General features: G+C 32.6%; 1 protein-coding gene across 1 annotated transcript in view; it reads left to right on the forward strand.

Moving 5' to 3' along the window:
• LOC134687712 (E3 ubiquitin-protein ligase RNF213-like) overlaps window positions 1-15125 on the forward strand; it is a 111295-nt gene that overhangs the window by 55817 nt on the left and 40353 nt on the right. The window contains exons 26-32 of the mRNA XM_063548170.1: window positions 2622-2829; window positions 6119-6743; window positions 7929-8064; window positions 9024-9364; window positions 11153-11322; window positions 12743-12961; window positions 14143-14354. Coding sequence (XP_063404240.1) covers window positions 2622-2829; window positions 6119-6743; window positions 7929-8064; window positions 9024-9364; window positions 11153-11322; window positions 12743-12961; window positions 14143-14354 — 1911 coding nt within the window. The remainder of the gene's footprint in view (window positions 1-2621; window positions 2830-6118; window positions 6744-7928; window positions 8065-9023; window positions 9365-11152; window positions 11323-12742; window positions 12962-14142; window positions 14355-15125) is intronic.

Below are 15125 nucleotides of genomic sequence, written 5' to 3' on the forward strand. Positions count from 1 at the left end.
TATGTTTGACACACAAATTAAACTAACAAGTATTAACAAAATTTATTAAATACTACTAACGGTTAACGAGGCCGGGATAAGGTACCGGTATTTGATGTATCCACTGACAAATGTGAAAAACTATTAATAAAACATGATTTACCTTTAAAAAAATTTAAAAAAAAATCCCATTTCTAAGCAGTAACATACCCTCTACCCGTTCGTATGGTGTTTACATATCACAATTGATACGTTATTCTCGTGCTTGTTCACACTTTACGGACTTCATATACAGGAGTGGGCTCCTTACACAGAAACTGCTTCAACAAAGTTATGAGGAGGACAGATTAAAAATGACACTCCGTAAATTTTATGGACGACATCACGAACTAGTTGATCCATACGATGTGTCTTTGACCAAACTAGATAAGGACATTTTTACCACATGGTAGATTGTGGTTTGTCATTACGTCGTCTAATCTTTTAATTACCGAACGTGACTTATTCCCGATTGTGACTATTTTGCTGAGTGAATTCGCGTTACTATAAGACGTGTTACGATACTTGTCTATCCCAAATTCATGTGTTTAGTTTGATGTTGTATTTGTGGTTCTCGTCGGATTTTGTCAAATTTGTTGACGTCTTTTTCTATTATATTCATGTGTTATGGTAAAGAAAACTAATCACCGCCTTCATTTATTAGATTTGATTTTGGTCAACGTAATCTGTACGATAATTTACGTTTGAAGTTGGATTCAAAACAAACTGGACATATTTATATATATATTCTGTATCTGACTGTATCTTGCATTAATTTGTAGGATTCTTTACTATAGATAATTGAGCTTATCTGTAACAATAACATGTCCATGCCTTATATCTCATGTACTGTAGTACGCCGCTAGATTGAAACTGACGAGGAAAGGTAACACACGGCCACCGAAAGCTTTATTTTTGTGAAGCTCAGGTGGTCGTGTGGTCTAGCGGGACGGCTGCAGTGCAGGCGATTTGGTGTCACGATATCACAGTAGCATGGGTTCGAATCCCGGCGAGGGAAGAACAAAAAAATTGCGAAAGCAAATTTACATATCTAACATTGTTGGGTTGATGTTTAGACGAGTTCTATATACATTATGTACACAGCCATGTATCACCATCATTGATGGCGATCCGATGGATAAATCTGTTGTAGGGTTGTCACTGACTCAGACGTACTTATGAATAGAATTATTTTCTGTGACTGTCTCTTACATTAATTTGTAGGATCCTTTACTATAGATAATTGAGCTGATCTGTAACCGAATAACATCTTCATGCCTTATATATCATGTACTGTAGTACGCCGCTAGATTAAAACTGACGTGGAAAGGTAACACATGCCCACCGAAAGCTCTTTTTTTGAGAGCCCAGGTGGTCGTGTGGTCTAGCGGGACGGCTGCAGTGCCGGCGATTTGGTGTCACGATATCACAGTAGCATGGGTTCGAATCCCGGCGAGGGAAGAACCAAAAATTTGCGAAATTTACAGATCTAACATTGTTGGGTTGATGTTTAGACGAGTTGTATGTATATATATATATATAGTATTGTGTATGTATCAAAAAATTGAGAACAGCATATAAACATGTTTTACAATTACACAATAACAGGATCTAAAAGTACAGAGCCACGCTTTGTATATCGCAGTAACACCAAAATATCATTCTGATTTAGTTATTGGTAAAACATTGTGATAAAAAAAACCTTAATATATCCATAATGGTTTTCAATGACAGTTAAACCTACTTGCCTCCTGCTTAACCATTTTTGCCTAATGGAACAATCCACCTAACTAATGTTGTACTCGTTTCATGAAATAATGTTTCACTCTACGTTTCATTTATAAATGTTGTGGAACATAACAAAATTAGTCTTCCAATTTCTTTTTGTTTTTTGTTTAGGCTAATTTGTCGGGCTAAGGCTAAATTATTTCATTCACACTGGATAGTGTATCGTGCATTATTTAGTAATTGAACGTGTGTTACATATATACTAAATTTAGTCCTGGTATCTATGATGAGTTTATTTACATCATTTTATGTCTCTTAAAAACTATAAGTTTCCTGAGATGGATATTTGTTTCTAAACATTGTTATCGGATAAAGAATTTTCTAAAGTTAGATATTTCTTCTGAACTATATATTCATTTATTTGACTGTATATCGAGGATGATGAAAAGGTAAGATATGGTCAACAAAGAATTGATAAAAAGTACGAGGAACATATCAGTCTATTTAATAACACTTGCATTAGGCATACCTCTGCTGGTGAACTGAAAGTCCCTGAGGGTATCACTAGCCATGTAACCAGTACTTCGGTACAGCCATGTATACACGGAAGTTATGTTATAAGAATTGCTGTGGCACAATTTTGAAAATTATTTAAAATTAAGGAATGTATCTCTGTCATGTTAAGCTCTGATTCCTTGCCCGGCTGTGATCCTACTTTTTGTTCATCTATTGAATAAACTTGAGGTGTTCAAACATTTTGGCCTCGTGAATCACTGAAGTGACATTGGTTGTCGAAATGTGCATCTGGTTGAGAAATATTTATGTCTTTTGGACGTTTACAATGCATTTCTCTTTCTCTTTATTTTTTCATACAGATCCTGTTTTGCTAAAAAGATTCCAGATTCTATACTGATAGTACAAAGCGAAAGTGGCGACCAGAATGAGGAGTTAATAGCTTGTGCGCGCTATTCAGCACAGCGAGAACTACAGGAAATACTTCAGAAAGGAGTGAAATCCAAGATATATGTTATTTTTCTGGTGCAACTCACTGGTTTGGCGGGAAATAATTTTTCAGGATACCAGGTATTGTTTGATAGATATATAGTTTATTCTCATCAAACCATGGCCATGCACGTAGAAAAGTTCCAGAGAAGTAAAAAAATAGCATACAAAATAGTATATGTAGCAATGCTTGCATTTCCTATTATGATTTTCTTGATACAGGGTTGCTGCTCACAAGGAAGCTATTAAACCAAGAGTTCCAAAGGTGAAGATGAAATCATCCCTTTAGTAAATTTTACGGACGCCATCACGAGTTGATTGACCGTTATGGAATAACCGTTTCACAAATGATATCGGATATGTTCCTTACGTCGTAACTACAATCCCCTTCCCTTTCATGAATGTGACCTACCGAATTAGACTTTTTACCGGATCTGTTATCACATTAGCAACACGACGGGTGCCACATGTGGAGAGGATCTGCTTACCCTTCCGGAGCACATGAGATCCCCCTAGTTTTGGTGGGGTTCGTGTTGTTTATTCTTTAGTTTTCTATGTTGTGCCATGTGTACTATTGTTTGTCTGTTTGTCTTTTTCATTTTTAGCCTTTGCGTTGTCAGTTTATTTTTGATTTATGAGTTTGACTGTCCCTCTGGTATCTTTCGTCCTTCTTTTATACCTCATTTGAAAGCTTATCAAAAGAGACACAAAAGGTTTATATGTTCTGCAATGCATATAAGAGGAGAAACGAAGGACTTAAATATAAAATACGCTTGAACATTAAGAAATAGCTTTTTTAAAATAATGGAATGAACTGCTACAAGCCGTCAATCTTTAAATGAGACAAAATTTATACACCAAAATAAAGCTTATTGGTAGAGGAATAAACGGAGTAAAAACGATATGTGTCGCAAAGACCATTACATGGGTTACGGAGGACCTAAATGCCAAAGTACGCTTAAAAATTAACAAGGAACCAATTTTGAATAATGAAATGGATACTTTAATAATAGAATAGTCTGATTCGACCCTTATCCCCTAATTATAGATATACCTTATACCTCATTTGAAAGCTGATCAAAAGAGAAACAAAAGGTTTATAGTCGATATGTTCCGCAACGCAATATCAAAATACGCTTGAACATTAAGAAATAGCTTATTTTGAGTAATGGAATGGTTTGCTGCAACCCGTTAACCTCTGATCAAGGCAAAATTAATACACCAAGATAAAGCTTGTTGGTAGAGGAATAAACGGAATAAAATCGATATGTGTCGCAATGATCATTGCAGGGGTTACGGAGGACCTAATTAAATGCCAAAATACGCGTGAAAATTAAGAAATAGTCAAATTTTAATAATAAAATGGATACTTTGAATAATGGAATGGACTGCTTCGCCCCTTTAGTCCCTAATTATAGACATAATTTGGGAATGTTACTAGTAAATATACATGTGCATATTGTTTACATTGAAATCTGTGGTAACCTTTCATTCGAGGTAGGGGTAGTTAAGAAAATTAGTGTAAGTTTAAAATATGAGAAGTTCAGGGCATATAAACGTTGAAAATATGCCGGACAGCCCTATATTTTGACCTTTGAAAAAAATTGTGGTGCATATGAACTTTCAATTCTAGGATAAGATTTTTTTTTAAATTTCATAGTAAAAGTGGTACATTTTTAGCCGTAACAAGAGTTCTTATGAGAAATTGCATTGTCAATATTTACAGAAATGCAACCTATATAGATATACCCTATTCCTCATTCGAAAGCTTTCTAACATAACAGAGGAACAAAAGGTATAATTTCGATATCAACAAGCTTTAATTCGTGTATTAATTTTGCCTTGATTAGGGACTAAAGGCTTGCAATAGTCCATTCCTTTCTTCAAAATAAGCTATTTCTTAATGTTCAAGCGTATTTCGATGTTTAGTTTCTTTGTCACCCCTTAATATGCTTTCGAATGAGTTAAAAGGTATATTGATATGAGGGAGTAAAGGGTCACAGCAGTCCATTCCATTATTCAAAATATCCATTTCATTATCCAAAATTGGCTATTTTCTTAATTTTCATTCGTATTTTGGCATTTAGGTACTCCGTAACCCCTGTAATGGTCATTGCAGCACATTTCGTTTACACTCAGTTTATTCCCCTATCAATAAGCGTTTATTTGGTGTATTAATTTTACCTATATTAAAGACTGACGGTTTGCAGCAGTCCATTCCATTTTTCTAAATAAGCTAATGTTGAGGTCTTTCGTTACTCTTCTTATATGCGTTTCGGAAATTATCGACTATATATATTTTATTTCTCTCTTAATGAGCTTTCGAATGAGGTTGAAGGTATATCTATAATATAGGATAAAAGGTTCCAGCTGTCCATTTCATTATTCAAAATATCCATTTCATTATTCAAAATTGGCTATTTCTAAATTTTCACGCGTATTCTAGCATTTAGGTCCTCCGTAACCCCTCTAATGGTCATTACGGCACATATCGATTAAACTATATTTATTCCTCTATCAATAAGCCTTAAATTGTTTTATTAATTTTGCCTTGATTAGGGGCTAACGGCTTGCAGTAGTCCATTCTGTTATTCAAAATAAGCTATTTCCTAATGTTCAAGATATTTCGATGTTCAGTTCCTTCGTTACTCCTCTAATATGCGTTGCTGGACATATCGACCATATACCTTTTGTGCATCTGTTAATTAGCTTTAGAATGAAGTATAATGTATATCTATAATTAGGCACTACAGGGTCGCACCAGTCCATTCCATTATTCAAAATATCCATTTCATTATTCAAGATTGGCTATTTCTTTATTTTGGACAATAGGTCCTCCGTAACCCGTCTAATGGTCATTACGGCTCATATCGTTAATACTCGATTTATTCCTCTATCAATAAGCTTTAATTTTGTGTATTAATTTTGCCTTGATAAGGGACTAAAGGCTTGCAGTAGTCCATTCCTTTCTTCAAAATAAGCTATTTCTTAATGTTCAAGCGTATTTCGATGTTTAGTTTATTTGTCACCACTTGATATGCTTTCGAATGAGGCATAAGGTATATTGATAATTAGGGATTCTATATTGATAAATAAGTTACCTATGTTTGTCGTCAGGGTATTTATTAATTACGGTACATATAACATGTATAAATATTCGCTTACTTTACTGTATTATAAATCTAATCTGTATTGAAATTTTAACGTTCTCATTTTAATCATTCGGATTTATAACCTTCAGAATAACAAAGTCGCGAAAACAACGCGAAAAGTTTTTGAAACGTTATTATCTAGTCTACTGTATCGTATGCCCTTTACTGTAAGAATCGAAGTGATTTTTATTATAAAATCTTCAACTATACTTTTACAGTGTGGATTGTGGCAATCTGTTCATATTGATGATCTCCGCATTTCGTTTATCATACCACCGATTATTGACATGCTTGGTAAAACAGCTGCTACTGTTATCACTGCTACAGAAACAAACCCCGGAAGTACTGCGCAAGTAAAACTTGAAAAAGAAGTGTCTGTTAGAGATGGGGGAAAACTACAGTCAGATGAAAACAATGAGGATGTGGAACAAACTGACAGCAACAGAACAATTGATCAAACACAGGAAAGCAACAGATCAATTGATCAAGCACAGGAAAGCAACAGATCAATTGATCAAACACAGGAAAGCAACAGATCAATTGATCAAACACAGGAAAGCAACATATCAATTGATCAAACACAGGAAAGCAACAGAACAATTGATCACACACAGGAAAAAACAATGCAAACAGATAGCAGAGGCCAAGAGAACGAAGAGGAAGAAAACCGGTATCAAGCTATTGCATCAATTTCTACTGATCAACGACGTAAATTTGATACTAATAGTTTAATCCTTAATTGTGTGCAGCGTGCACTTTCGACCTTAAAAGACCCTAAAGAAGATGTGTCGAGGACAACACAGAGATTAAAAATTGTACTTAATCTTTTAGAACATGATAAAGGTAGGTTTTTCCTTTGTGAAATTTCTTTATAATTTCCTGAACAGTAAATTTAGTTGTTGCTAACTAAAATTTGCAGTTCTTTAGAAACTGCATATGTAAAGTCTTATTTATTTTTAGTCAAGTGTAAACTTCATTGTAAAAAATGCGCGTTGCATTTTAGTGTTTCTGTTGTGTCGTTGTTCGCTTATTTTCGATGTGTATCTCTCAGTTTTAGTTTGTAACTCGGATTTGTTTTTTCTCAATCGATTTATGAATTTCTAACAGCGGTATACTTCGGGTGCCTTTATTTATGTGTGTTTTTGTTTCTTTATTAAACGCAAATTGAAACGATTATTGAAACAGCTATCTAAGTATCATGTTGTTGCCTTTTAGTGTTTCTGTTTTGTAGTTTTTCTCCTCCTAAATTGCTTGATGTTTCAAATATTAATTATTTTTAACATTAATTAAAGTCAGGTTTCAGATTAATTTGGAATCAGCTTCTGTAGGCAATGTGAATTCAAATCAGATTCTAAATAAATTTACTTGTTTGAGTTCATACAATCTTAGTCTCTATTCTCTAACATATGACTATGTTACCCTTTACACAAGTATTTTAAACTAAAAGTTGATGTACAAGTACATTGTCGTTTTTGAGGGATTTATCGTACTTGAAAAAAATAAATCGATTTGAACAAAACGTCTATGAAACTGACACCATAAAAAGATATGATTTATGCATTGACCACCCATTTGTTACGTTTCTAACACATATTTGTACGTGGGTATTTTTTTTAAATTGTCTTAGATATTAATATAGTGTCAGGTAAAATGTATGTTAGGTTTGAAAATATAAGTGAGTTGATGACAATTATATTCCCTAGATATGATAAAAATGTGTTTTTTCAATAGCCAGTAACCAAAATCAGATATCCAAATTTATACTTGATGAAGAGAAGAAGTAAGAGGGTCATCAACTCGACATAAAGCAATGGAAATTTCGTCAAGCATTCAAGTCTACATTTTATTGACACGCATATTTCAGGTTGGACCAAACGGGTTCTTTGTCGTGCTTAGTCATGTTAGTTGCGATATCCAATTCTCCATTGTTTTAGAAGTAAAAAAAGAATATTTTATGCTGATGGATTTTTTGCGTATTTTATACCATCCTTTCGATATATTTTGTATTTGTTTTTACGTCTGAATCAGGAACAATACTTTCTGGAATTTGTAAGCATGTAGTGAAACTGATAAATGAAAAAGAGAAACAGTTTGGATCTTTATCTAATTGGTTATCGGCGGAAGTATCGAAATCTGAGAACATAAATAAAGCTGGAACTTTCAGGTAAGTGTTCGTTTTTTGCTCACCTTTGATTAAATGTAGATATTGACATTGATTTAAATGCAGCCATCTTCACCCATAGCTCTTTCAAAAAAACATTAGCATGATCATCTACATGATAAGTTTATTTTTTTCCTAATTGTCAGTCCACTCGTTTTTATATTCTTTACCATCAAAATTATCTGAAAATAGATATATAGATAGATAAGAGTCTTCAGTACTTCATGGATGCTAAAATCTTATAAATCTTTTAAGAAGATACTAATCTAGGTAAAAAGACAAACACTTGGGCGTTTCTAGGTTCGTCGTTAAAGTAAACGCATTTTGTTCATGTTGTTAAGCATAAATGGTTCGCCATGTTAGTCCACGCACATCCAAAATATTCGAAGAAGTAAACTGTTATATTTTAAATGATGAAAATAGTAAATACGAAAACAAATACCTGGAAATTCTGTCAAGTTAATAAAAATTTCCATGGACATGAAGCCAAGTGATTTAAAAAAAAAATCTTTTAAGTCATAATTTGTAATTGATGGCCTTATTAGTAATCAGATTTAAAATAATTTAGTTGTAGTTTAAACTTTAGAATAGGAAAAGTATACCCGCGTAACTGCCTCATACTAATATTTTTATGAAGTTGCTTAATGTTTATAAGGTTTGATTATGCTTTTCATTTTCAGGCTTAACATAAGGAATTAATAACTTATAAAGATAGTTAGTTTTTGCTTTGCAATTATGTGGACTGCATTATTTTCGTTGGTACCAATCATAGATCGAGAACATGTTATACTTTCGTAAAACATATATTTCGTGCTTTTACCAACTTTTTTCATAATCATTAAGAAAATATGTATGTCATTAAACATTCAAATTCGTGGTGTCTTTATCAAAATCAACGAACATTTGCTAATTTGCCACAGTATGCTAACATGCCAACGGTTTGCGTATTATTCTAATTTCAGAAAAAGTATTATTATGAGTTTGGAATCCCGCATTATTCCAATACTAGCAGGACTATTTGCTTTCATGGACTCAAACAGAAACCTAGACATACTTACAGAAAATGAAAGCAACCACTGGAATGTAAACATCTGGTTAGATATTCTGAATGATCCTGAACTAACTCAGATAAAATATCAGAATATGGTTTCACCGACAAAACATTTAGAGTTACATGAAGTTGCTGTCAGACCAACCTCAGTTGAAGGAAAAGTGTTCTCAGCTAAAATGTCATTTTCATGGCTGATCATTGATCAAGTCCAGAAAGTTTTGAAAACCACAATTGAATCTGAAGACACAACAGGTATAGTACATGTTATTGATTGAAAGACGCGTTATGTGTTGGTGACTATGTCCACCACTTTGATATGGTGATACGAGCATAGTAAACCTTTTTTTATCCCCGTCAGTTGAATATATGTCTCTTAGCAAAAACCTGAATGTGTAATACAAATTAAATTCTCTGATATTGAATTATTTATTGAATGAAGCAGATCCTCTACATGTGTAATGAAGACTCATTAAGTTTAGATGAGTTCGATCATTTGTATCCGTATTTTACGAAATAATACCATGACAAAACATTTTAAATGATCTAAAAACATACAAAAGCATTGCACCTTTTTCTAGCTTTGTGTTGTTCAATCTTTTGTTATGTAAATTGTACTTTGAATGCTGTTGTTTGTCTTAAGATAATTTTTAATGTTTTGTCGTGGTATTATTTAGTTAAATACGGATACATATTATCGAGCTCATCCAAATTTAATGAGAATGGTAAACAGATCATGCTATGCATTAAGCACGGGTCGTGTTGCTCATTTAAAAACACACCATTTATAAGTCTTATCGGTAAATCGCATTCTTGGAAAGGGGTTGTGCTTGTGGTTACGACGATTGGAACATACATATATCCATCAGCAGGTGTAAAACTGATAAAATAAACGAATTCGGACTCGTGTTTTGATAAGCTACAACCTTCTATTACGGTTTTCCTATAGATGCCAGCTCTGGAATATCGTTTTAACTTGAATAAATATACTCCATATGGAAACACTGCTGCAGTGTTGAGACATAGAAGTTTGTAATTTCGAAGCTTACATTTTCTCTTTTTTTGTGTTTTTTTCAACTGACCAATTTCTAGATAAAAGTCAAAATATGAGGCAGAATAAAACTGCATCTAGTGTACTCTAACTTGCAACTGGTTGTATCTGTTTAAAATATATATTCTTATACATCAGAAAAGAAATAAGGCTAAAATATGCATCAAATATTAATATTCAATATGAATATTCACGTTTTGTCTTTTAAACATTAAATTTTACAAAAATGTTCTCAATAGAATCCTACCAGTTTCACTGTGTCACAGATATTTATGGATATTTATATGTGAAAATAAAAATAAGAACTCAGAAACTCACACTAAGGATGAACAAGTACCCAGTCACGCCCACTCTAGGTTTTTGTGAAATCTAGTGGAGGGTAGAAATCCCGCCACATTATGTACGTATGTGCCTGTCCCTAGTCAGCAGCCTGTACTTAAGTGGTGTGGTGTTTGTTGTTGAGTTACATATTTTGTTTGCAATACAGTTGTCGGCATCTCTTCTACTAATGATTTGTGTTGTCCATCTTGTATCAAACCCGATAGTAACCTAATGTGTGATTAAAGATCAAATAAGCTATTTACCTGCATTAAATCATCTTCGTTTTATTTTCACAATATAAAAAACCAGTTAAGACGTCAGGTACACTTAAATGCAGTCTTAAAAGATTAGGACTATCATTTTACATGTACAATGTATGTAGAAAAATGACACTGATTATAACCTTTTGTTGTTTATATTTCCTAGATCATAAATAGAATTACAAAAAATGTACTTGCCTTAACGATAAATCTATATTCTTTTCTGCATTATTTTTTCAACTACATTTACATGATTTATCATGTTTATGATTTTCATTTATTTTCTGCACAAAAAGTTTAACGTTTGGAAATGTTGAATGTGCTTTGAGTGAATGACAAAGACAAGACCAAGACAAAGTGATGCAAAATACGTAAATAAACTGTTTTTTACTTATGAACATTATTTTTTAGGAAACAATACCTTTGAAATCATAATGAAAGCTGCTGAGATTTTTCAGTCACTGTCAATAGGTTGTCTGCTACATGAAATAGATGGGCCATTCACCAAGACTGCCTTGAAATTTTACATTGAAGATTTTGTTCACACTGTTTATCCATTCAAGACCGAAAATGAATGCAAGGTACTTTAAAATATCAAAATATATATGCAAGTGAAAAATATTGTTTCATTGAAAGTCCTTTATCAAATGACAAAACTAACAGCTCATACATTCAAACAAATGAAATACAACTTTCATATTCTTGACTTGATACAGGCATTTGGTGACTTTGGGAGAAAAATATCATGTATTTTGGTCAGGTAAATTATTTATTTATATTTTATATTACTTCAATGAATTAAAGGATTTTAGATAATGCGAATTTAAATCTTTGGGAGGACTTAGTAAGAATAAGGGATTTAGGCTGTAACATACATATAATACAATGTATAATGCCATTAGCTTGAATAAAGTGTTGTAAATTCAGAATGCTTAGACTTTTGATATAATTTTCATTTCTGCTCTAGTCGTTGAAAATATCTTGAAAATGAAAAGCCCTTTTAATTATAGTTTTTGTATGCTTCAAATGAATATAGTGCCTTATATTATATTTGTAAGACAATAACTTTTTCTCGATAACTTAATTACAAATTAAATCTGTAGCTGACTATATAGGAAGATGATTTACAACCTCTGTATATTGTTAACAAACTGATTACTTTGTTATTGTTTATATAATGTTCAGTTACGTCTTATTTCTCTTAGATCTTCTCAATGCTATTCATGTCACTTACTAAAATACCAGGGGTATGATTCATCAGTGACACCTAGATAACAAAAGAGTTAGAGGGCCAAACAAAAACAAAGTTGAGAGTCAAAGTGACATTGTAAATAGTCAATTTTTTGTTTGTATGAATGTGAATTCATATAATGATTGTTTTCATGTTTTGGTTTGTTTCTTTGTTCATTTTTGTAATTAGATTAGTGTACCAGTTAAATACAGTCATACAGGATACATTTGTATTAGCAACGTACGATTTTATATAATTGCTTACATGAACTTTTTTTGAGTTTCGGTGGATAGTTGTCTCATTGGCAATCATACCACATCTCCTTCTTGTATATTGTTAAGTTAGTAATAGGTGTATATTCAAAATGTCATTATATCCAGTTACGACTTTCTGTCAATGTATTATCAGTCTTTGTATGCATGATATAATGCAGGATGATTATATTGCTACACAGCTATTGTTCCTCAATAGGTCTACTTTCTGTTCACCTGAATTAAAAAGGATTCCAAGTCGTTTCACTACTATGATTTTACTAAACGCTGACACAGTATATATGGATTGTTTTAAAGTTCCTCCCCTGTCATGATCTCACGGGTTCAGCTTTTTTAATATTCATGATTGAAGAACAAATGAATATTAAAATATATGGTAAAAGTAAAAAAGAGACAAATAACTATGAATCATTCAGATGATATATTTTACTGCGTGAAAGAAAAAACATCTTCTGTTGATATAATTGGCAATCACTAATATTATGACATTTTTTTTAGTTGGTATGTGAGAATGTAGCTATAGGCGCTCAAAAATTATTGAAAGGAGAATATGGGAACCTGTTACCAACTATGTTTGCATGCCATATGGTTTATGAGACATATTCAACCAGATTTAAGAACTTTTCACATATAATGACTGTCTGGCCAAGCTGTTGTGAAAAAATCATTGATGTTCAACAAACTGGTAAAAGTAATCTGATGACGATTGAAGAAATAGTTAGTATTGATATTGCTTTCTTTGAAATAATCATTTATGTTTTGATAATGGCGCAATACCTTTATAGATGTAATATCCTGTTACATGGTAAAGAAATAAAAACATTTAACACGTTTATCTGCAATCTTTTTCTCTATATGCGTATAAGTTATAGCACAAATTGTCACTTCTTGATTGTATAACAGAACGTTTTGTTTTTCATACTGATCTGAACATTTCACCAATTATACTGCAAATCTAAAATCTTCTTATAATGCTATTTTGTAACAAGGATCACATTGTTTGTTTTAATAAATAATTCTGCAATTCGCATTTGAGAGTTGAAAAGTTTGTTGACCGTTTTAACGCATCTATCCATCAAACATGATAAAAAAGATACAATAGAGACAGTCAACTTGACGGAATCCAAATATTTCCTACAATGAATATATAAGGGTCGGTAAAACAATTATTTCTTTATGACAAAAAGAGGGTGTTCGCGTTATCAAACTGTGAACTCTCCGTTTCTATGTAACATCATTTCAGCAGCGCCTGCATTCGATGTATATATCTCCAATATATTTGACTTGCTGTTCCAGGGCTTGATCTTGTATTTCCCATTATAATTTTCTTGAAAGATGATTGCTGCCTACAAGGAAGCTGTTTAACCATCTATAAGTTCCATGTGGTGGAGTTGATAGCATCAATTCGTAAATTGTACTGAAAACATCGCGAGTTAGTTTACTGTTATTGAACATTTGTACACAGATGACGATGGATACTTTTCCATTTTGCAGTCCCACCCTTTTCCCTGTTTGTGATTTATCGAAATAAACTAATCAATGGGATTGCAGTTACATAAAAAACACGACTTGTGTGACATTTTGAGAAGGAGTAACCCCTCTTCAGGATCAACTGAGATCGACCTGGTTTTTGTGGGGTTCATATTGCTTTGTCTTCAGTTTTCTAGGTTGTGTTCGGGAACTCTTGCTTGTCTTTGGTCGTATTCTTTTGTCTTGCCTTCGCGTTGTCCGTTTTTTTTCGACTTATAAGTTCGATTGTCCCTTGTGAATATTTCGGCTTTCTTAAGCAGAAAGTTTGACATAAATTTAAAATTAAAAACAATTGGACTGAAATCGTCTTTTTTTCAATCTGTTGGTGGCTTTAATTGTCTATTTTATCTATGTTTTTTTTTCAACAGACGCTTGACATTCAAGCTTTAACACAGCTGATGGACGAAGTAAAGCCTTCAAGAGAAATTCTTAGCAAAAAAGATTCACGAAAACTCTGGCTCAGAAAAGTATGCGAGTATAGGCCAGTCATTGAAAGAGTAGTCGCAGATTTCTGTAAGCAACATTCTTTTGATGGAAATGTTGGTCAACATCAATGTAGAGAAGCAATTAAAAACGCAAGGTAAGATATCTTTAAAACACTTAAGAAGCAATCCGCAAACATGCAAATATCAGTTTTGTTTTACTGATTGAAGTGTAATTTACTTCCAGTAAAAACTATTTCTGAAATAGCAAAACAAGACAAATGATAAACAAGAAGCAATAAGGACAGTCCGGCATGAATGTATCTATATTTGAAACGCCACCGGGAAATGAGGGAACATTGTATATATTGGGAAAGAAGTTTATCTCCGCAACAGATCTATAACCAAAACAGACCTTTTATTATAATATCAACCATTTGTTGATAGTTGTAGTTATTTCTTATCAGAACAATGTGCCCCAATTTCATTTAAACATGGTGAACATAACTTTTTTACTAATATCATATTGATATCAAATTTCAAATAAATAAGAAATTCCCGAAATTTCATTGTACTTATGAACTCCAAATCGTTTATTTTTGTTTTGTCCCTTTTTTAATTCCCGCATTTGCGCAGAAATCTTACCCCTTTTTCCGGTCTCGTTTGTCATGATACTTTGAGTGAAATATATATTTATCAGTGCAGTTAAATATATGAAGGAACACAATGTCAATAACAATTTCATTTTTAATTATTCTTTGATATGAAAAAACGTTACCTGATGATAGCGTTTCTTTATTAACATTGAATATGACGCCATAACTAAAATAACGTCGCAACTAAAAACAACAGAACCAAAATCGGAAACGTTACGGTATTTCCGTTTCTTTTTTAACAGATTTTGAAGTTACAAAAAAATAATTTATACA

This window comes from Mytilus trossulus, chromosome 10, assembly GCF_036588685.1.
Source record: "Mytilus trossulus isolate FHL-02 chromosome 10, PNRI_Mtr1.1.1.hap1, whole genome shotgun sequence".
NCBI lineage: Eukaryota > Metazoa > Mollusca > Bivalvia > Mytilida > Mytilidae > Mytilus > Mytilus trossulus.